Source organism: Scyliorhinus canicula, chromosome 21, assembly GCF_902713615.1.
Source record: "Scyliorhinus canicula chromosome 21, sScyCan1.1, whole genome shotgun sequence".
In the NCBI taxonomy this organism is placed as follows: domain Eukaryota; kingdom Metazoa; phylum Chordata; class Chondrichthyes; order Carcharhiniformes; family Scyliorhinidae; genus Scyliorhinus; species Scyliorhinus canicula.
In genome coordinates this window covers 66883863-66906877 of record NC_052166.1, presented here as the reverse complement: position 1 = coordinate 66906877, position 23015 = coordinate 66883863, and the positions used below count along the sequence as shown (strand labels likewise).

The following is a 23015-nucleotide window of genomic DNA, read 5'->3' as shown; positions in this document are numbered from 1 at the left end:
GAGGGGGAGAGCTGACTGGTGGTATATTTAACCCGAGGGTCACCCACACCTCAGGCAAGGGACAAGGTTGAGAAGTTGGGGCCTTCATGAATAACCATCAGCCGGTTACTGGGATTGAACCCAGGCCTTGCTCTGCATCATGAACCAGCAGTTCAGCCAACTGAGCTAATCGGCCTCTGAGGCTCAGCAAATCTCTCCCTTGTCGAGTTTCTTTTTGAAACCGTAATTGAATCCATATTCACCACACCCTCGGGTAGTGCATTTGAGACACCAACCACTTGCGAAAATTAAATCCTCATTTGGTTCTTTGCCAATCCTTTGAAATTAGTGTCCCTCTGATTCTCAACCATCCTGCCAAAGGGAGCAGTTTCTGCCTGGACCCTTCATGATTTTCAATGCCTCTATTAAGTCCTTCTTTCAATCTTCTAGGTAAATAAATTAGCAGGAATTCCTCCTGCAGGCTGGGTGAGATGTGGAACTTGCTGGCTGATTTGATGCCTTTGAGGGGAGACTTAGGAGAAGGAAAGTGAGAGCAGGTAGAGGTCATTCAAGCTGGAGTCTCATTGAGCAGAAACACTGGCATAGACTAAATGGGCTGAATGGCTTCTTGTTTGGTTGTGTTGGCATCACAGACTGACATCAGTATTGTGAACCACAATGTGATAATGACCAGATGATCTGTTTTTTGTGATTTGATTGGCCAGCTCACAGAAGATTTAACATCGCACCCGAAAGACAGCATCTCCAACAATGCTGCACTCCCTCAGTACTGCAAGGGGCTGTTTAGCACAGGGCTAAATCGCTGGCTTTGAAAGCAGGCCAGCAACACGGTTCGATTCCCGTAACAGCCTCCCCGAATAGGCCGCCGGAAATGTGGCGACTAGGGGCGTTTCACAGTAACTTCATTTGAAGCCTACTCGTGACAATAAGCGATTTTCATTTTTCACAGGTGCAAAGCCTTGACTTTACGTGCTCGAGCCCGGCAGTGGGACTTAAAACCGGGGACCTTGAGAGTCCAGGGTGAGAGGGCTGCCACACTGAACCAAAGATTTTTTAGAATACCCAATTCTTTTTTCCCCCCAATTATGGAGCAATTTAAAAAAACAAAAAATAAATTAAGAGTGCCCAATTCATTTTTTTCCAATTAAGGGGTAATTTAGCGTGGCCCAATCCACCTACTCTGCGCATCTTTGGTTTGTGGGGCGAAACCCACGCAGACACGGGTAAGAATGTGCAAACTCCACCACGGCAATGACCCAGAGCCGGGATCGAACCTGGGACCTCGGCGCCGTGAGGCAGCAATGCTAAGCACTGCCCCACCGTGCTGCCTATTGTGGAGCAATTTTGCGTGACCAATCCACCTAACCAGCACATCTTTGGGTTTGTGGGAGGAGAGCCCACGCAGACACGGGGAGAATTGTTGCAAACCTCCACAAGGACGTGACTCGGGGCCGGATGGAACCCGGGTCCTCAGCATCTTAAGGTAGCAGTGCTAACCACTATGTCACCCTCAGAGCCAAAGATGACAGGGGCTTGTGCCGTAGATTTATAACATACATATCTGACCAGCTGCTTGCGAAATAGACGTGAAATTTGAGGCGCCAATGGTTACTTTTGTAAATTCAATGGGCTTCAACGGAGTTACAGCTGAACAGATGGATGTGTGTTTTGTTTTAGACCCGAGAGATAGTAAACAAAACATGATTCGTGCAACAGTTGACTGGATTAGACCCACCCTGAGGCAATAGGTTTTATACCCCAGTGTTGTGGAATGAAATAAAGTGATTGACAATGAGTAATGGTTCTGTCTCCTGTTCCATTGTACAGGTGGAAGCGATTTGAAACTCATGACATTGTCATAGAATGTGCCAAAGTCTCCCTGGACCCGAAGGAGGCATCATGCGAGGAGGCTATGCAGTCATGCCTAAACACTTCTCTACACATACACAGCATAAGCACACTGACCACAGCTCCAGCCCGTTCTCAGATTCTCAGAGCAGCTTTGGTAAGGAAGGCAGTCTTTGGTTCTATAATAGTGTATAGGAGTTACAGAGCGAACAAGCCATTCGGCCCATCTAGTCCTTATTGATGTTTGCCCTTCTCACAAGCGTATTCTAGCTCCTTATCCCAAATCCTTTTATTCGCCTCTTTCATGCCACCACTTATCGAACCAGTTTGTAAATGTTGACCTGGTCTTTCGTTGACTAACTCTGTGTATTCCACAGCCCCTCCACCTTCAGCCCTAAATCGCTTCTATTTCTTCTTTTTAAAAAAAATTTAGAGTACCCAATTTATTTTTTAAATTAAGGGACAATTTAGCGTGGCCAATGCACCTAACCTGCACATCTTTGGTCTGTGGGGGTGAAACCCAGGCAAACACGGGGAGAATGTGCAAACTCCACACGGATAGTGACCCAGAGCCGGGATTGAACCTGGGACCTCAGTGCCGTGAAGCAGCAGGGCTAACTTCTATTTATTCTTTTGCCCGCTCCTTCAGGAGTCAATGCTCCATCAGTTACTAGAAACAATTCGTCCTTCATACCTTAAAATCACCATGTAATTAATGGTGATCGGCAAAATTTTAAAAAGTGCGTTTCAAATTAGATCTAAATTTTGATGAGGGAAAAAAAAGACAAATGTCTGTTATTGGGGAATGTTTTACCGTAGTTTCTGTTTTAACTGGTTTAATTTCTGCAGGGAAAGTATAACTGTTTTGCCTTTTTACTGAATTTCATTGCAGGCAGTACATCTTCTTCAACCTACACACCCCGGGCCCCCATCTCTAGTCTCCCAGGGACCCAGCCTCGGTACAAGACACCACCAACCTTTCAACGCCTGCCTACAGATGGGATCCAGGTAAACCCAAGTCCTTGCTAAGCAAAAACAATGTGGTCCAATTGAACTTTGAATTCAGTGTTTTTGGATTTGTTCCTCCCTTCTAGGACATGCTCTGGAGCCCATCTTCAGCCTGTGGGCTGTCGACACCTCCCTCCTCCCGAGGACTTTCTCCGAGCCCGTTTGACACATCCCAGAGTGCCTCTTGCATACACAGGGTTCACAGTACACCTGGTAAGTATACCCCAGCCTGTCAACTGCTGTATCACTAAGGATTGTTGCTCAATCAGCTGGGCTGCCCCTGCATAATATGCAGCAGGAAAACCATCTTGGTAAAACTGTTCCATTTGACTCCGCACTGTTGGTGTTGTCGCAAGGTTGTCAACAAAGTGCGACGGTGAGTTCATTTTCCAGTAGCACAGCGGTTGGCAGTGACCCGGGTTCGATTCCGGCCTCGGGTGACTGTCTGTGTGGAGCTTGCACCTTCTCCCCGTGCCTGCGTGGGTTTCCTTCCATAGTCCAGAGACCTGCAGGTTAGATGGGTTGGCCATGACCAGACTACTGTGCAGGTTACAGGATAGGGTGGGGGAATGGGCAGAGGTAGAATGTTCCTTCGGAGGGTGGGTGCACGATGGCCTCCACCTGCACTGCAGGCCACAGAGCTGTGTTTGCAATGGAGAAACAGCCAGTGCTCTAGGTTACAGATTGATCTGTCCCTCAGTTTGGGTTGTATTGTATTGGGTTGCATTACTGTATAATTAGTAAGCATCACCGGTCATTGCAATTGGAGAAGGAGTGAATTGAGCACCACGTTCAAATACATTGGCTTAAGGTAGTCAATACAGTGAGTCTGGTGAAACACACTGCAATAATGTAATTCTTGGAAAGAATTATCTGAACAGATGTTAAATCCTCTCTGTAGTGACTTGACAGTCATTTTACATCATGGTGCTGGCTGTGACCCCTCTGTCATACCCAACCAAAGGTCGTGGTCATTGATTGGGAGGCCAATTAATTGGGACCCAGGAGCTTCGCTGCACAAGTTCTTTAAGGAAAACCCTAATCCTCAATCCAACTGCCAAAGTGGACGGCTGAAGAGATCGCAAATACGAGAAATGTGAAATACAAATGGACAACGCTGTAAATGTGCAGGAGGTCAATCAGTCTGCAAGTGGAAAAGGCAGGTCACGATGGTTTGGCTGTGAGAACATTGCTCACATCGAGTCTCTGACCCGCAGTTGGGTTCGTAACACAGATTAAACATTTGTTGGCGGAGTATGTTGTATTTCAATGCTTGCTTAATCCAAATTTACCCAGCTCACACTGAACTTGCAAACTAAACAGATTTGGTTTATTTGAAGACATGGTACGGGGCTGTTCAGCCGGTAGATTTATCAGAAAGATTCGACTACTATTGTTAACATTACAATTGCTGTTCCTTCACCCCACGTGCTGCTCGTGAAATTGAAAGCTCCTCTGAACAATGTCTGGTCATGTGGTTTACATCCTGCCTACTTATTCATTAGCATAGTCTCCCTTAAAGTGATATCACAACAGGGCCTAAAGCTGCCGAAAGAGCAGTTTGTTAATTCTGGCTCCCTTTTTACAGTTGGTGGAAAAGGATCATCGACTGAAGCACCCACCCTCTCCCCTCCCCCTACATGTCCTACAGATGAGTTTATGCACAGTTCGTTCCAGGGAGCACTCTGCCAAGGAAGGTAAAAGGATGATGTTTACTGGTGTCAATTATAAGATGAATAATACACATCAGTAATGGTGCAAATGTTATTTTGTATAAGCGGCACATTGGTGATCAGTGACCCCTCACAAAGCAGTTCTCAGGACAAGCCCATGGAATGTTTTAAGGTGTTTTAATTGCAGGTCTGTGTGCCTGACTTTCCTTTCTCCTTTTTTCCCCCCTTCCTTTTCTTTTCCTCTTTTATCCTTTCCCCTCTTCTCGCTCTCCCCCTCCGTTAACCCCCTGCAATATCACCGTGTGATTTCTCTCCATTTTCTCCTTTGCAGCCACATTTACTAGTCTGGGCTGATGTGGAAATCGGTGGTATTTACCATTGCTTTTACTTGATTAGTATAGCTGACTTGTTTGAATCCTTTTTAAATTTTGAGTACCCAGTTATTTCTTTCCAATTAAGGGGCAATTTACCGTGGCCAATCCACCTACCCTGCACATCTTTGGGTTGTGGGGCGAAACCCACAGACAGTGACCCGGGGGCCGGGATCGAACTTGAATCCTCGTCGTCGTGAGGCAGCAGTGCTAACGACCGAGTCACCGTGCCTCTCTGATTTGTTTGAATCCTTTCCAAACTTGTTCAGCCATTTCACAGCTGCTGCTTTTGTTGATTTGGATGCATTGAGCACAGCCTCCAGTTTTATGATAAGGGGCTTTCCGCTGAGTCCAATGATTCTCAAACAATTGTAGGTGAAGGACCCCTTTTCAAATGGGTTGATAATGTTGCTCCGACAATCGAAATGATGCTCCTAATACCCGGCAGATTTGTATTTCGGTACCTTTGCCTGAGTTTAAATATTGGGGGGGGGGGGGGGAAATTTGCTTTGCAAACAAGGCTGAACTCACCAGTCTTTATAACTATAGGTCTACCTGAGGATTGTCATGCCACTCAGAAGCTCAGAATTCCTACAGTGCTGAAGGAGGCCATTTGGCCTGTCGAGTCTGCACTGACCCTCTGAAAGAGCACCCTACCAAGGCCTACTCCCCCACCCTATCCTCAGCCTCACTAACCTGCACGTCTTTGGACAGTAAGTGCCATTTAGCATGGCCAATCCACCTAACCTGCACATCTTTGGATTGTGGGAAGAAACTGGAACGCTCGGAGGAAACCCAGGCAGACACTGGGAGAACGTGCAGACTCCGCACAGACAGTGACCCAAGGCCTGGAATCGAACCCGGGTCCCCAGCACTGTGAGGCGGCAGTGCTAGCCACTGTGTTATCTACTCCGTGCGTGCTCCCCTTTGAGGGCAAGGCAGTCGACCCACTCTGCAGTGTGGCCACTGCACTTTGCTCCAGGTTCACACTGAATCCATTACCAGCCGCCTCTGTCAGGCACTGCCAGAATAGTTTGAAGATTACCCCACCCTGGAAAGTGTTTACGGCCCCCAGTTTGAGAAACGTCGTGCTGAGCTATCCCAACCACTGTGTGCTCCTGGACCAGTAACTGAGAAGTCACAAGTTCAAATCATGACAAGGCAAGTTGGGAAACTGAATTTAATAAATATGGAAATGCGTACACTGAAATTTTAAAGACAATGGCTTAAACATCCAACTGGGTCGCAAATCTATTTTTGGAAAGCGTCCTACTATAACTTCTCCCAGGACTGGAATTCCAAGGTGGCATGGCGGTGCAGTGGTTAGCACTGTTGCCTACGGCGCTGAAGACCCAAGTTCGATCCCGGCCCCGGGTCACTGCTCCTGTGGAGCAATTTGCACATTCTCCCGTGTCTGCATGATGGGACTCCCCCCCCCCCCCCCCCCCCCCCCCCCCCCCCCCCCCCCCCCCCCACACACACACACACACACACACACACACAACCCAAAGCTAAACTGCCCCTTAATTGGAAAAAAATAATTGCGTACTTCAAATTTATTTTTTAAAATGACTGGAATTCCACATAAACCAGGCCGATTATGTGGTTGACTGAATCAGGAGAACTTGGAGAGGACAATAAATGCTCCCTTTATCATTGTTGCCCACTTTCCAAGAACTTTCCAATGTGGCTTTGATATTTTGTTCAGTTTTATTTTCCCTCTGCAATATGATTCTTTAACTTGATGCATTCAGGGTTAGTTTGGTTTAGAGCCTTTTAGCTTGTGTCGCAAGCATTAATTACAACATAAATGCTAACTATCACAGACTTGAGTGTTCTTAATTCAACTCTTGCATTTCTAATATCTATTTGTATAAAGTTCCTAATGCCACATGGTGTAATATGACCCTGTCTTCTTTTTATTGCTGTTTCAGGATGTTAAACTGGAGAGTGGAAAGCCCTTAATCAAACAGCGACACGTGGCAAGTGATAAAGGAATGGATGACAGCCCGTGTGGTGAGTGGTTTGTGCATTTCTGATTCGATGGAAGTGCTCTGCCCGTCCGGGATTTAAGTTCCAATGTGCAGATAAATAGATAGATGGGAAAGAAGTTTGCTTCTGGAACTTGTTTTCATCGGATTCATAGATTATCATAGAATTTACAGTGCAGAAGGAGGCCATTCGGCCCATCGAGTCTGCACCAGCTCCTGGAAAGAGCACCCTACCCAAGGTCAACACCTCCACCCTATCCCCATAACCCAGTAACCCCACCCAACTCTAAGGGCAATTTTGAACACCAAGGGCAATTTATCATGGCCAATCCACCTAACCTGCACATCTTTGGACTGTGGGAGGAAACCGGAGCACCCGGAGGAAACCCACGCACACACGGGGAGGATGTGCAGACTCCGCACAGACAGTGACCCAAGCCGGAATCGAACCTGGGACCCTGGAGCTGTGAAGCAATTGTGCTATCCACACATGCTACCGTGCTGCCCCAAGCACAGCAATTTACAGCCACAGAAACAGGCTGTTCCGCCTAACTGGCCTATGGTGGTGTTTATACTCCGCGTGAGCTTCCTCCCGCCCCTCTTGATCTCTCACAATGGCAAATCATCCAACTTCCTCATGCATATCAGGTTTTCCCCTTAATGCAGCGTTGCCATTGTGACGAATCCATGGGCAGAGTGTAACATTCTCTGGTAAAGAACGTTTCTAATGAATTTCGTAGATTTCATAGTCACGCCTTGTGGTTATGGCCCCTAGTTTTCATCGCGCCCACCTTGTGGCAGCATCTTTTCGACCCTATCAAACCCCCTCATTGAGTTTAAAGCATCAATTAGAGCATCTGTCCTTTGTTTGGAGAAGGAAGCACCAACTTGTCCAATTTTGTCTTGTACCTACTCCCCATCGTCATAACCCTCATGGGGCTGAGTCATAGAGGCCTACAGCCAGGAAAGGCCCTTCGGCCCATCATGTCTGCACAGGTCCCCAAATACCACCTAACTGTTCCAATCCCATTCCCCAGCACTTCGCCCATGGCCTTGCCTTTCCGGGATTGCAAGTGCACATCTACATACTACTTAAAATGTTATGAGGGTTTACTGCCTCCACCACCCTTTCAGGCAGCGAGTTCCAGACTCCCATCACCCTTTGGGTAAAAAACGTTTTTCCTCACATCCCCTCTAAACCTCCCTGCCCCTCACCTTAAATCTACGCTCCCTGGTCATTGACCTCTCCACTAAGCGGAAAAGTTTCTTCCCTGTCTACTCTCTCTATGCCCCTCATACTTTATACATGCTCAATCTGCCCCCCCCTCAGTCTCCTCTGCTCCAAGGAAATCAACTCTATCCAATCTGTCTTCATAACTAAAACTCTCCAGCCCGGGCAACATCCTGGTAAATCTCCTCTGCAGCCTTTCCAGTGGCTATCACATCCCTCCGACAATGTGGATTTCTAGAACCTGCCACACACTACTCTAGCTGTGGTCCAACCAACAGTTCCAGCATCACCTCCTCTGCTCTTAAACTCTATGCCTCAGTTAATAAAGGCAAGTATACCATATCCCATCTTTTTTTTTGAGAAAGGGCACGCACAAACATATCACAAAAAGCAAAAAAAAAAAAGTAGTAATAAAAAAGGAATTTAAAAAATCAAATAACGTGACTGGTAAGGTGTTATGCACCAGCTCAACAGCAGCAACTCTGTACAATTGGCAAAATTATTTACGACATATAAGTAGGCATCTGTTTCGGGGGTGGGGGGGGGGGGGTCGAATGGGTCTGGTGTTGGTGTTGTCACTTGCTTCTCCTGGACGGATTTCAGCTACTTTCCCCTGATTCTTGGCTACCTGGCTATTCTTCTGCTTGTTCGTTGGCTGCAAACAGGTCCCAGAACAATTGGGTGAATGGCTCCCACGTTCTGTGGAAGCCGTCATCTGACGCTCAGATGGCAAATTTGACTTTCTCCATTTGGAGAGATTCCGAGAGGGTCGGACAGCCAGTCTGCAGCTCTGGGTGGTGCTGCTGACTGCCAGCCGAACAGGATTCTCAGTGGCCGATCAGGGAGACAAAGGAAAGGGCGTCCGCCCTCCTCCCCAGGAATAGATCTGGCTGGTCTGAAACCCCGAAGACCGCCACTATCGGGCATGGCTCCATCCTCATCCCCCACCACTTTGGACATAGCCTCGAAGAAGGCTGTCCAGTACCCAGCAAGTCTGGGGCAAGACCAGAACATGTGGGCGTGTTTGGCCGGGCCTCCTTGGCACTGTTCACATCTGTCCTCCACTTCTGGGAAGAACCTACTCATATGGGTTCTTGTTAAGTGGGCTGTATGTACCACTTTTAGTTGCGTCAGGCTGAGCCTTGCGCACGTGGAGGTGGAGTTGACTCTATGCAGTGCTTCGCTCCAGAGTCCCCACTCAATTTCAATTCCCAGGTGGTCCTCCCATTTCTTTCTTGTTGCAACCAGTATGGTGTCGGCCCTTTCTACCAGTCGGTCATACATGTCGCTACAGTTTCCTTTATCTAGTATGCTTGCGTCCAATAACTCTTTCGTAATGGCTGTCGTGGCGGTCCTTGTCTTCTTTTGTAGGAAGTTTTTGTGTTGCAGGTACCTTAGCTCGTTCCCCCTGGCTTTTACCATATCCGTTCTTAACCACTGTATACGCCTGCCTTGCTACCTTAATGGACCGGTGTACATATGCACCAAGGACCCTCTGATCCTTGGGGCTTCCCAAGGTTCTGCTGTTTATCATTTATTCCCTTGCCTTGTTTGTCGTGCCCAAGTTCATCACCTCGCACTTTTCCGGATTGAATTCCATTTGCCACTGATCAGCCCATCTGACCAGCCTGTCGAAGGCTTGAAATCTAAGTCTATCCCCCTCACCTATTTACCACGCCACCAATTTTCATATTATCCGCAAACTTACTGATGAACCATCCTACATTCATGTATAAACCACAAACAGCAAGGACCCCAACACGGATCCCTGCGGGACCCCACTGGGCACAGGCTTCCAGTCTGGAAAACACCCCTCGACCATCACCCTCTGCTTTCTGCCACTCTGCCTATTCTGGATCCCATTTGCAAAGTTTCCTTGGATCCCACGGTCCCTTAACCTTCACTATCAGTCCTCCCATTTGGGACCTTATCAAAAAGCCTTGTGCCCAAGTTGACGACGTCAAACCCTCATCTACACACCTGGTGTGTGCTTTTTCATTGCACTAATAATTGGACTATCAAGTCACCAATCAGTGCATTGGTATCATTAATTCTTATCCCTGCCCAACTGAACTTGGTATTGTTTCCATGTTAGTTGCTGCAAATTTCTATATTTTTCTGCATTGTTTGTATTCAGGGTTGGAGAATGAGAATGTCAAAACCGTATCCTTGAAAGAGCTGTCGGAGGTTATAAAGGGGTTGAATCTACAGGACGGAATGGAAAAGGAAAATGAAGAAGGTACGTTTCTCATGCTAAATGTAGTAAATGATGAGCCAGGGTGCTGAAATCTAATGATCGACAAGATAATGAAGGACTTTCCATCTCTACCCCTCCCTCTTTTTAAAAAAAAAAAATATTCTTCACGGTATGTGGGCGTTGCTGGCTGGACCAGCATTAATTGCCCATCCCTAATTGCCCTTGAGGGGGAATTTAAGATTCAACCACATTGCTGTGGGTCTGGAGTCACATGTAGGCCAGACCGGGTAAGGACGGCAGATTTCCTTCCCTAAAGGACATTAGTGAACCAGATGGGTTTTTACAATGATCAAAAATCGCTTCAATATCATCATTAGACTTTTAATACCAGGTTTCTTTCAAAAAGTGATTCAAATTTTAGCCCCAGGGCAAGTTAACCCACATCAACAAAATAATTGAACTCGTGATATATTTGACAAAAAGAAATGCATTTGCTCAGGGTTTGGTTTCTGTTGGTGAGCAATATCATGAGGGATCATTCGCTAACCTCAAAGAGAAAGATATTTGTAACTAAAATTTCACAGTGGCAATGCAGTTCAATCTGGGCTGTTGGTGATATGCAGCAAGATAAAAGTAGCTCCTCATATTTGGGGTCATATCCGTCTGAGTTGGGGTAGTGGCGCTGGTAATTAACCACTGCTTCTTCAGCAATGGCGTTCAAGAAACCTCTATTTGCTATTATCCACAATTCCATTGTCACTGCTTTCCTTCATCCCTCCTTAAAACTTTCCAACTCCCTACCTCCAAGACCCTCCTTAAAAACGGACCTGTTTGGCCAAGGGTTTGGTCACATTTCCTCAATATCTCCTTATGTGGCCCAGAACTGTTTGGGTCACTTTGCTGTGTTAACGACACTATATGGATGTAAGTTTTTTTTCATGTCACTTTACTGTGGGGACCTAGAGCAGAACTACTCTTGTTTGGAAGGAGAGATGGTATAATTAGACCAGTGCTGGGAGTTTTACTGAATAAAAAGATGTATTTTTACCTTGGCAGCTGCTATTGCTGATGAACTTTCTGAAATTACACCTGTGGATCTACAGTCCCTGGTTACTCGAGGAGGATTCGACTCCCCATTTCAGCACAGGACTGAAACACTCACTGGCCCTCAGATGAAACGTGAGCAGGACTTGTATTCTTCAGCCACTGAGCAGGGAATGTGCCTCGAGCTCCAGAAAGCCCTAACTACAACTTGCAAAGTGCCAGACCCTCACTTGCAAGAGCAGTGTCCCATCAAACAGGGGTTCATGCCCATCGACAAGCCAGGTGAAAGTTTTTCTGGAAGCCTAATCAAGCAGGAGGCACTCAAAGCAGGGTCGACGACAATGGAAGCTTTTACACCGAGCCCCCCGTTAAAGGTCCAGGCACTGAGGCACCCTCCACTTAGTAGTGGTCAGCCCCTCCCATACGAACACTTTTTTGAACTGGCCTTGCCAAAGACGGCGAATCTCTTCATCAAGCAGAAGACCTCTGAGCTCCAAAAGGTAGCGAGAGAGCAATTGGAAGATTCATTGACCCAGTCGTGTTCATCGATCTCGCCCCTTGACGTGCTAGACAAGCTCATTCAGCATGGAGGGGATGCACATGTGAAGGAGCTTAGCAGGTAAGATGGAAGGGAATGGTGGGAATCCCATTGCAGTGTTGAAGGAGCACTGCACTGTCACAGGTGCCGTCTTTTCCAACAAGGTGGTAAACCAAGACCCGTTTCCCCCCCTCGGATGAATACAAAGGTTCCACAGCACTCTTATCAATGAAGAGCAGCTAAGGCGGCACGGTGGCGCAGTGGTTAGCACTGCTGCCTCAGGGCGCTGAGGACCCGGTTCGATTCCGGGTCACGTGTCTGCATGGGTCTCACCTCCAGAACCCAAAAGAAGTGTAGGATAGGTGGATTGACCACGCTAAATTGCTCCTTAATTGGAAAAAACAAATAATTGGCTACTCTAAATTTTATTGGAAAAAAAAATCAACAAAGAACAGTGGAGATCTCCCCAGTGTCCCGGGCGTGATTAATCCCTCAACCAACATCACTCCGTGCTTTATAATGTTCTGAGATAGTGAGGTACTCTATAAATGCAAGTCTTTAAGAAGGTTCAGAACATTTTGATTTTGCATCCAACCATGGAATTTTCCTTCATTGCAAATAAGTTCAAAAGTATTGCCAGTTGTCCTATTCCGAGATGTTTATTCTCTCCACCTGATCAATTCCGATTGGCAATTGTTCAAGTTTTTTTTAAATAAAGTACCCAATTCATTTTTTTCTAGTAAAGGGGCAATTTAGCGTGGCCAATCCACCTTCTCTGCACATTCCCGAACAGGTGCCAGAATGTGGCGACTAGGGGCTTTTCAGAGTAACTTCATTTGAAGCCTACTTGTGACAATAAGCGATTTTCATTTCATTTCCACACGGACAGTGGCCCAGAGCCGGGATAGAACCTGGGACCTCGGCGCCGCGAGGCAGCAGGGCTAACCCACTGCGCCACCATGCTGCCCACTTGTTCCAAAAAGTTAGGAGAACAATATAGCAGAAGGTTTGTTTCTGTTGCACCTCTTCAAAACTTTCTTTTCAAGAAAATGCATGGACTACTGCCATGGACTCCTGTCCCTGATTGATATCTTTCCCAATTAGTGTTGATGAGCTGTAGCCTTGCGCTGCCTCCATCCGCACTCCGGCCTGTGGCCATCTGTTTGGAACAGTAAGAAGTCTTACAGCACCAGGTTAAAGTCCGACAGTTTTGTTTCAAATCACTAGCTTTCGGAGCACTGCTCCTTCCTCAGATGAATGAAGAAGTATGTACAGGTTCCTCATTCACCTGAGGAAGGGCGTGGTCTAGCACAGGGTTAAATCGCTGGCTTTGAAAGCAGACCAAGGCAGGCCAGCAGCACGGTTCAATTCCCGTATCAGCCTCCCTGAACAGGCGCCGGAATGCGGCGACTAGGGGCTTTTCACAGTAACTTCATTTGAAGCCTACCTGTGACAAGCGATTTTCTTTTCATTTCATTTCAAGGAGCAGTGCTCCGAAAGCTAGTGATTTGCAACAAACCTGTTGGACTTTAACCTGGTGTTGTAAGACTTCTCACTGTGCTCACCTCTGTCCAACGCCATCTCCACATGTCTGTTTTGAAGGCAGGGCTCCCTCTTTGCTGTGCGGAGGCTGCTACAAATTGTCATCAAAATATATTTTTTGTTACTAAAAGTTGAAGATGGAAAAAGTAAATGAAGATGCGACCCCCCCTGTTTATTTTAGACTTTGTCCTGTGCAGCCCGAGACTCAAAGGAAAATGGTCGGGTAAGTGTGGAATTTGCTGCCATGCTATTTAATAACCAATTAAACTCCAATCATTAACTGAATCGATGAAATGTTTCTAACTCTGTGGTTGACTTATTTGATTAATTGGAAGCAACGATGTCCTTGGCGATTCTTGAATTCCTGGAGTTGTATAGAATCCTACTGCACATGAGGAGCCGTTAAAAGGAATGTTCTCTTCATATTCTTTGAAGATTTTTTTCTTCGTTATTGAGATGGGGATGGGAGGAGAAAAGCTGACTGGGTGACACAGCTGGAAGTGTGGTGGCAATTTCGGGAGTTGGCACGGTGGGGAGTGCTGCTGCCTCACGGCGCCGAGGACCCGGGTTCGATCCCGGCTCTGGGTCACTGTGTGGAGTTCGCACCTTCTCCCCCTGTGCGGGTTTCACTCTCATAACCCAAAGATGGGCAGGGTAGATGGATTGGCCACGCTAAATTGCCTCTTAGTTGGATGAAAAGAATTGGGTACTCTAAATTTGGAAAAAAAAAAGATAGAACATTTCAGGGGTTGTCAACACTGCATGGCATCTACGCAAAGTGCCCATTTGACTGACCGGGGGTGCATGTCGCATCCAAACGTTGTGTCACTGGTCACTTGGCAGTGTGCGGTAGTGGTGGAGGTCGTCTGATTTTCTTTTCCTCTCCCAAGCTCTGATTTGCTACCGTGTTCCCACCACACACCCCTCCCTCAGCATAATAAACCTTCCGGGGTAGCAGTGGTTGTCAAATTTTACTTTGTGTGGGTTGCTTCCAAATACTGACCACCCCCACCCCAGGTTCTGCTTTCAAAGGTTAGTATTGCTTCAACTCAAATGATAATTTCTTGTGCAGCAAGTGTTTTTTCTGATGCACACGAATTATGCAATTTTTGGAATTGGATGATCTTTCTGTGTATGACTCGGTGATTGCTGTGGTATTTTCGGATAATTAGTCCAGGTCTCCAAACACAAGAATCAGTGATCGGGTGCTCCCAAGTGGAAGCAATACCTGTACAGTCTAAACACCCATACCACCATTTGAAATTTATGATCCAATCTTAAATATTCCACTTCTAAGAATATAGTTAATGGCGTGGAACTGATCTTGAGTGGGTTGGAAGAATCATTAAGAGGTGAGCTTAACACTTGCATTCACTCCAACCATTCAAGCTCTACCTTCCCTAATCAGGCAGTATTGGTTTTCCCTGGTTGAGTTTGTACAATAGGCAGTTTGGAAAATTGGAATGTCATTCTGTAATAAGCAAATCCCTCTTCTGAAGTTGGGGGAGGTTCATTCATGTATAATCCTCTTGGAGGAGAATATTTTCCTCTACCTCTCAGCTTGCTACCTGGCCTGAGAGATTGCCTTCTACTTTGGACGCCCTGTGCTATTGCCCAGCGCTGGCATCCGTTATGTAAAGCACAAGCTTTAACCAAACTCCAAAATGTGACTCTGCTCTGGATCTGTAGATCCGATGTTTATGAAATATCTTAATTATTCACTCGCAGCTGTCTACTGGTGTGTAAGTCATTGCTTCTCCTTAGTCAATGTGAAAGACAGAATCAACTTAGATTAATGCCGAGCCCCTGAATGTGCTGCATCGATTGTTTCCACGGGCAGACTTGGCAAATAATCTGTGCACTGCAAGAGCCCACTTGCAGCAAATGAGCAGAAAAATCGGCCAATCTGATTCTTTTTGTTCTAATGGTTGGAAGATGTTGCTGAACATTCTTGTTGTGGAAATTCGGGCCCCTTTCTGTCATCAGAACGTCGACACTTCTGGCACTGCAGATCTCTCTCAGTACTGTACAGAATTATCAGCCGAGAGTATGTGCCCAGTCCCAGAGCTTCAACCACAGCTGTGTTGAGCCCAAGATGAGACTGGCACAGTTCCACTGTCTCCTGGAAATCCATGTCAGTGATTCAACATCTTTTTCACAGCCATTTTCCTCTTAGCAACTCTCTTAAGCCTCCCCCCCACCTTTGCAATACAGACCCCAACAATATTTGCTCCTACAGATGTGGTATCCTTCTTAACTTGTCTCCTAGTGCCCATTCCTCATGTATGAGTCTTGATCAGGCTTATCCGGCCTTATGATAGCATTCCAGCTCCAACCCAGTCCAATTTTCACACCGATTTCCGCCTGCACATTTCTTAGCCTGAGCTGCAGGAAGGAAACTTGTGGACAATTTAAGGAAAAGAGGGCAGCGAGCTCTCTAGGTGGTTACTAACCAAAGCTCTACGACCTTTCATTGTTGACTTGTACCCCAGATGTCACAGTTCAGGTTGATTTTTCTTTGGGTCCGTGATGAACTGCACGTCACTAACCCATTGTACTAACGGTGAGTTTGCATACGTAGAGAAGTTGTAGTTGATAAAATGGTTACCTGTCCTTGACCAGTATCAATTTCTCACTGTTTGTTTTTGTGTACAAATTTAGATTGCCGTTGCCCAGCAAATCTGCAGACTGGACACACTTTGGAGGTATGTGGTGCATGTTATAGTGATTGTTCTCTGGGTTACACTGCTTAACCAGTGAACCTGACATACGAATCACAAATGACGCAGCAACTGATCATGAGCAACGGTTAACAGTGCTTCACTAAGCATAGCCATTGCAGCGTGACATAAACACAGTGTTAAAGTGCTAGGTTATCACCTCTTCCTGCCCTGTACTTGATAATGCTCCAAAACAACTGAGGCAGCCTGGGACCATTTTGTGCAGATTTCCTGCTCCTATAAATTGCGAGTTCCACCCCCAGATCACTTAAATGGCGCAGTGGATTCTGAACAGCAGTTTCCAAGCATGATGGTTGCTGTGGTGAAACTTTGAAACGTCACTGAGCCAGTCTAAATCATTGAAATGGGGAAATGAGGCATTGATACACGAGTAGGTATCTCCGTTCGCAATGCACAAGGTTACTGAGCTATAAATTGCAAACTATCATTAATTTGAGAAAGTTAAATGGTCGTTGTGTTCCATTTTAAATCACTGGGGTGTCTGAGCTTTAATTGCGAGCCCCATACATTGTGAGCCCTAGTTCCCCATTTAAAATTTAATTTAACGTTACTATTAATGTGTGGATATCTCACATTCCTGATGGCAACAAATGCTGGTGCCCTGGTTTACCCACCAGAGGCTACAGTGTTGAGAACAACCTTTTTCAAACCTGCAGAACGATGATGCTCGAAGAGGGCAAACCAGTGGGCGAGAAATCCAAACATTCTCTTGTTTCAAAAGTGCATTTTTTAAAAAAAAACCTTCATTTGATTCCCATTTTTCTCCTCCCCAACACGGTAGCATGGTGGTTAGCATAAATGCTTCACAGCTCCAGGGCCCCAGGTTCGATTCCCGGCTGGGTCACTGTCTGTGCGGAGTCTGCACGCCCTCCCCGTGTGTGCGTGGGTTTCCTCCGGGTGCTCCGGTTTCCTCCCACAGTCCAAAGATGTGCGGGTTAGGTGGATTGGCCATGCTAAATTGCCCTTAGTGTCCTAAAAAGTACGGTTAAGGGTTGTTGGGTTACGGGTATAGGGTGGATACGTGGGTTTGAGTAGGGTGATCATTGCTCGGCACAACATCGAGGGCCGAAGGGTCTGTTCTGTGCTGTACTGTTCTATGTCTATGTCTACTCTTGCCCCCACTTGCTGTCTCCTTTCTATTAAGTGACCTAAAATACTTGCACTTATTTGGGGCCCTGTACAAATGGGTGATGGGCTTTAGAATCAAGTTTTTGAGAAGGCTCGATTAACAGGCTGATTATGAGGCAGCTGAGTGAGAAAGAACTAATTGATAGACAAGGTGGGCTGAAATAAATGCCGCCTGCTGATAGATTTGTAGCTTCTGATCTGTTTTGACTTCTGCACAACAAAAGGAGGCCAGGATATTCTGGCCAATGTTTCAATTTGAGAATGCAACTCCTATCTTGCTCAAGAGCGTTCCCCGAAGGCTGTGCCACAGAATGACATACAATCGGATCTCGCCATGCACTGAGCCTCTGATTGTAGGGAAGGGCACTCCAGGCAATCGGCAAGCACAACAGGACCCTTTCTGGGTTTGATGTTGGGCCTGTTTTATTTTGTCATACTAGTCCTAGTCCTGAAGCTGTCTTGTGGGAGTGACCCTCTCTGTCACTGCTTGGTGTTGTGGTCTTCAAGCAGCTGTAAGATAACAATTGTAAGTGAACCATTAATTTCCAATGTGTAAAAATAAAATACTGTAAAATTCTAAAATCGGAGTACGAGTGTGTGGTTCAGGAGCAGGCATCGGCCCCAGTTCCTCAGCCCACCTGATGCTGAAACAATCATTTATGCCCGGTGGCACAGTGGTTAGCACAGTTGTTTCACAGCTCCAGGGTCCCAGGTTCGATTCCCGGCTTGGGTTACTGTCTGTGCGGAGTCTGCACGTTTTCCCCCCACAGTCCAAAAATGTGCAGGTTAGGTGGATTGGCCATTCTAAGTTGCCCTCGGTGTCTAAAAAGGTTGGGTGGGATTGCTGGGCTATGGGGATAGAGTGGATGTATGGGTAGGGTGCTCTTTCCAAGGGCCGGTGCAGACTCGATGGGCCGAATGGCCTCCTTCTGCACTGTAAATACTATGTTACCTCTACACCCAGCTGTTCGTGTTCTCCAGGCTGACCTTTCACCTTCGCCCTTTGTAAACATCCATTTTTCCAGAACTCTGCTGTCTGTGTTCTAACTTACGGCCGGTCCCATTCACCCATTATCCTCTGTGCTCACTGATCCACTCTCATCCCTGACCTGGCAACACCTCAATCTTCTGATACTGATCCTTGTGTTCAACTCCGCCATGGCCTTACTGCTGTCAAGTCGTGATCCTCAGCAACGTGCCTCCCTCCCGCTTGCCACTGATTATTGCCTCAACATTGACGACTGTTCCTAGGATCTAAGCGCTGAAATTCTCTCCCTTAATCTCTGCACCTCTCTCCGCCATTAAAAAATTCCATTATCATAGATAATTATAGAATTTTTTTTTTTTATAAATGTTTTTATTCAGTTTTCATATTTTATATTGAACAAATTACAAATTGTTAGGAGAGAAAAAAAAACAAACAAACACGCAAAAATTAACATACATATTTACAGGTAAGCATCTTCGTAGTAGTAACTGCGCCCCCCCCCCCCCCCCCCCCCCCCCCCCCAACATGTTTATTTAGCTTGGTTTTGGGCCTTAGCTAGCCATCGAACCCCCGTACCGAACCTGTAGCCCCCCCCCCCCCCCCCCCCCCCCCCCCCCCCCCTCCCGCTACCTTCCCCCGACTATTCTTCCTCTTGTACATTGGCCACAAATAGGTCCCGGAACAGTTGCATGAATGGCTCCCACGTTCTGTGGAAGCCGTCGTCCGACCCTCGGATGGCAAATTTGATTTTCTCCATTTGGAGAGATTCCGAGAGGTCGGACAGCCAGTCCGCAGCTCTGGGCGATGCTGCTGACCGCCAGCCAAACAGGATTCTACAGCGGGCGATCAGGGAGGCAAAGGCAAGGGCGTCCGCCCTCCTCCCCAGGAATAGATCTGGCTGTTCTGAAACCCCGAAGACCGCCACTATCGGGCATGGCTCCACCCTCACTCCCACCACTTTGGACATAACCTCGAAGAAGGCTGTCCAGTACTCCACGAGTCTGGGGCAAGACCAGAACATGTGGGCGTGGTTGGCCGGGCCTCTTTGGCACCGTTCACATCTGTCTTCCACCTCCGGGAAGAACCTACTCATACGGGTTCTTGTTAAGTGGGCTCTATGTACCACTTTTAGTTGCGTCAGGCTGAGCCTTGCGCACGTGGAGGTGGAGTTGACCCTATGCAGTGCTTCGCTCCAGAGTCCCCACCCTATCTCCATCCCCAGGTCGTCCTCCCATTTCCTTCTTGTTGCGTCCAGTACGGTGTCGTCCCTATCTACCAGTCGGTCATACATGTCACTACAGTTCCCTTTCTCTAGGATACTTGCGTCCAGTAGGTCTTCCAGTAGTGTCTGTCGTGGCGGTTGTGGGTACGTCCTTGTCTCCTTTCGTAGGAAGTTTTTGAGCTGCAGGTACCGTAGCTCGTTCCCCCTAGCTAGCTGAAATTTCTCTGTCAGTTCGTCCAGTGTTGCGATCCTGTCGTCCGTGTATAGGTCCCTGACTGTCAGTGTCCCCCCGTCCTGCCTCCACCTTTTGAAGGTGGCGTCAGTCAGTGCTGGTGTGAACCTATGGTTGTTGCAGATGGGAGCCCTGTTCGACATTTTGGTCAGGCCAAGTTGCTGCCGCAGTTGGTTCCAGGATTGGAGGGTGGCTGTCACCACTGGGCTGCTGGAGTGTTTTTTGGGTGGGGATGGGAGTGCTGCCGTGGCGAGGGCCCGGAGGGTGGTTCCCATGCAGGAGGCCTCCTCCGCACGCACCCACTCAGCTTCTGGCTCCTGGATCCATCCCCTTACTCGCTCGGCTGTTGCTGCCCAGTGGTAGAATTGTAGATTCGGGAGGGCTAGCCCTCCCCTGGTTTTTGTTTTTTGTAAGACCTTCTTTGGGATCCTAGCATTTTTACCCCCCCATACGAACGCCATGATGAGTTTGTCCAGCGCTTTGAAAAAGGCCTTGGGGATGTAGATCGGAATGGATCTAAACAGGAAGAGGAACCTGGGCAGTACGTACATTTTGATCGTCTGAACTCTCCCCGCGAGGGAGAGCGGGAGTGTGTTCCATCTTTGCAGGTCCTTTTTAACTTCCTCCGTCAGGCTGGTGAGGTTCCATTTGTGGATCCCTTTCCAGTCATGGGCTATTTGGATCCCCAGGTAGCGGAATTTATGTCGGGCTTGATTGAACGGCAGCCCCTTTAGTGCTGGCCCCCCCCCCGGCCCCCCCCCCCCCCCCCCGCGGGTGTACTGGGAAGATCTCACTTTTGCTCATGTTGAGTTTGTAGCCCGAAAAGGCTCCAAACTCTTTCAGGAGCGCGATGTAATTATAGAATTTACACTGCAGAAGGAGGCCATTCGGCCCATCGAGTCTGCACCGGCTACCCAAGAGCACCCTACCCAAGGTCAACACCTCAACCCTATCCCCATAACCCAGTAACCCCACCCAACACTAAGGGCAATTTTGGACACTAAGGGCAATTTAGCACGGCCAATCCACCTAACCTGCACATCTTTGGACTGTGGGAGGAAACCGGAACACCCGGAGGAAACCCACGCAGACACGGGGAGGATGTGCAGACTCCACACAGATAGTGACCCAAGCCGGAATCGAACCTGGGACCCTGGAGCTGTGAAGCAATTGTGTTATCCACAATGCTACCGTGCTGCCCATTAAACATACCTCTTCAGCCAAGCTTTTGGTCATCTGTTCTAAGATCCCCTTAGTGTCAGATTTTGTCTGATAACCAGATTGAAGTGCCTTGGTGTGTTCAGGCACTATACAAATGCAAGTGTTTTGTACCTGATGTACATAAAATAGCTGTGGCTAGTTCAGGCCCCCACTTGTGACCTCACACTGTTCTATTGGTCTTAGGTTCTGTACCCATGGATGAGCTACAACGGCTTCGCAATCAACTCATTTTACTGCACAACCAGCTACTCTACGAACGTTACAAGCGAGAACAGCATGCTGTTCGGAATAGACGGCTGCTACGCAAAATTCTCAAAGCAACTGCATTGGAGGAACAAAATTTAGCTATGGTGAGGCTTTAAAAATGAAATTTTAACACACTTGCCTTGTTGGACATGTGTACGAAGGCTCTCGCTATAGGTTCTGTCAGGGCAGCATGGTGGCACAGTGGGTTAGCCCTGCAGCATCACGGCGCTGAGGTCCAAGGTTTGATCCCGGCTCTGGGTCACTGTCCGTGTGGAGTTTGCACATTTCCCCCGTTTTTGCCTGGGTTTCCAGGTTAGGTGGATTGACCACGCTAAATTGCTCCTGAATTGGACAAAATGAATTGGGTACTCTAAATTTATAAAAAATAAAATTTTTAAAAAACTATAGGTTCTGTCCCCTTTACCCTTGTTTGACTATGTGTCGGTTGGGCGCATTTTTTTTTCCTCCCCCGTCCATCTCTGCTTTCCCTTCTTGGGATTCAATGTTTGTTTGGAAGGATTTTCGCTCTCTCTCGCTCCAGCGCCAAACATTAAACCAAAGGCCCCATCTGGCATTCAAGGAGAACGTAAAAGATCTGGGACTTGTCAAAGACGCAAGATGTCCCCCGGGTGCCCAGGTCAATGTCCCTCCTTCGATCAGTGCTACTAATACAGCTCATCTGGCACTGCTGTATGTAAGATCGTGCTGTGCTCAATTTGGCTGTGTGTAATGTTCCCACCCACTTGTCCTGCAACCCTGGAGTAGGCAGGCTGCTGATTTACCGCCTCTTAGCTCAAACATGGAAAGTACCCACTTGGGGAAGGTGGGCTTCTGGCACTTCGCCATGAGAGGAGTGGACAGAGGCAGGTCCAGAAGCTTGCTTTAATGTGGGGTGGGTGGGGAGATTCGAGGGGTGGCGGTGGGGTGGGTGAGGTGGTTGGTGGTGAAGACACTCCAGCTTTCCTCGTTGATTGCCGTGCGGAGGGATGAGGTTTGTCACTGTGAGCAGCTGAACCTCTTTCCTGTCTTGTGGCCAACCCTTTGCAGAAGGACCAGCTGAAGCTTCAGGAATTGGACATCGGATCGCTCAAGCATAGTTTATTCATCGAGCAGAACAAGTATCGACTTCTGCGGGAAGAGAAGGAATCCATCGTCAAGCATCTCAACAACCAGATTGCAGAGCTGCAGAAGGAGCGAGGTGACTATCGTGCCAGCTGTCAGGAGCTCCAGGTAAACCATGGCAGACTCAAGTAAATTTATGAAGCAAATAAATTATTTCCACTGACAGGAATGTTGGCAACCAGAGAACACCGATTTAAGATAATTGGCAAAAGTAAGAGGATGATGAAAAAATAGAAGCAGCTATTTGCGATCCAGTAAGGATGGTGAGAGGAAGCAGATTTAGATACTAATCCCAAAAGGAAATTGAATGCAGACTTGGAGAAAGTTTTCCTGGAGGTCTGGGGCCAAGAGCAGGACTTTTGCCAATGAGCTGGCAGAGGCGCGATGGACTGAATGGCCTCCTGCGCTGTATGATGCTATGGCTGTGGTGATGGATGTAGATTGAACTCGTCAAATGCTCTGTGGAATAACTTGATTCCTCAAGGGCAATGGGGAAGATGTCTAAGGAGGACGATTGTATAGTGGAGATGCAACCTTGCTGCTAATGGCTGGAGATTAGGAAGACCAATCAGTAGGACAGAGTTCATAACTGGGTACTTTGCACACCAGAGAATGGTTGCTGCCCAGAAGGAAGCCATTGGGTCTATCATGTCTGTGCTATCTCTCTCCGAG

The 23015-nt window shown here is 47.5% G+C and overlaps 1 protein-coding gene across 2 annotated transcripts in view; it reads left to right on the top strand.

Annotated features, from left to right (window-relative positions):
* The window catches only part of tsc1b (TSC complex subunit 1b), a 60063-nt gene that overhangs the window by 28515 nt on the left and 8533 nt on the right, over window positions 1-23015 (top strand). Inside the window, exons 8-17 of one of the 2 annotated variants that reach the window (XM_038781873.1) lie at window positions 1828-2005; window positions 2741-2856; window positions 2943-3069; window positions 6835-6916; window positions 10260-10361; window positions 11376-11982; window positions 13625-13666; window positions 16105-16148; window positions 21159-21325; window positions 22269-22451. In XM_038781873.1, coding sequence (XP_038637801.1) covers window positions 1828-2005; window positions 2741-2856; window positions 2943-3069; window positions 6835-6916; window positions 10260-10361; window positions 11376-11982; window positions 13625-13666; window positions 16105-16148; window positions 21159-21325; window positions 22269-22451 — 1648 coding nt within the window. The remainder of the gene's footprint in view (window positions 1-1827; window positions 2006-2740; window positions 2857-2942; window positions 3070-6834; window positions 6917-10259; window positions 10362-11375; window positions 11983-13624; window positions 13667-16104; window positions 16149-21158; window positions 21326-22268; window positions 22452-23015) is intronic. The other variant, XM_038781874.1, reaches the window with a different exon arrangement.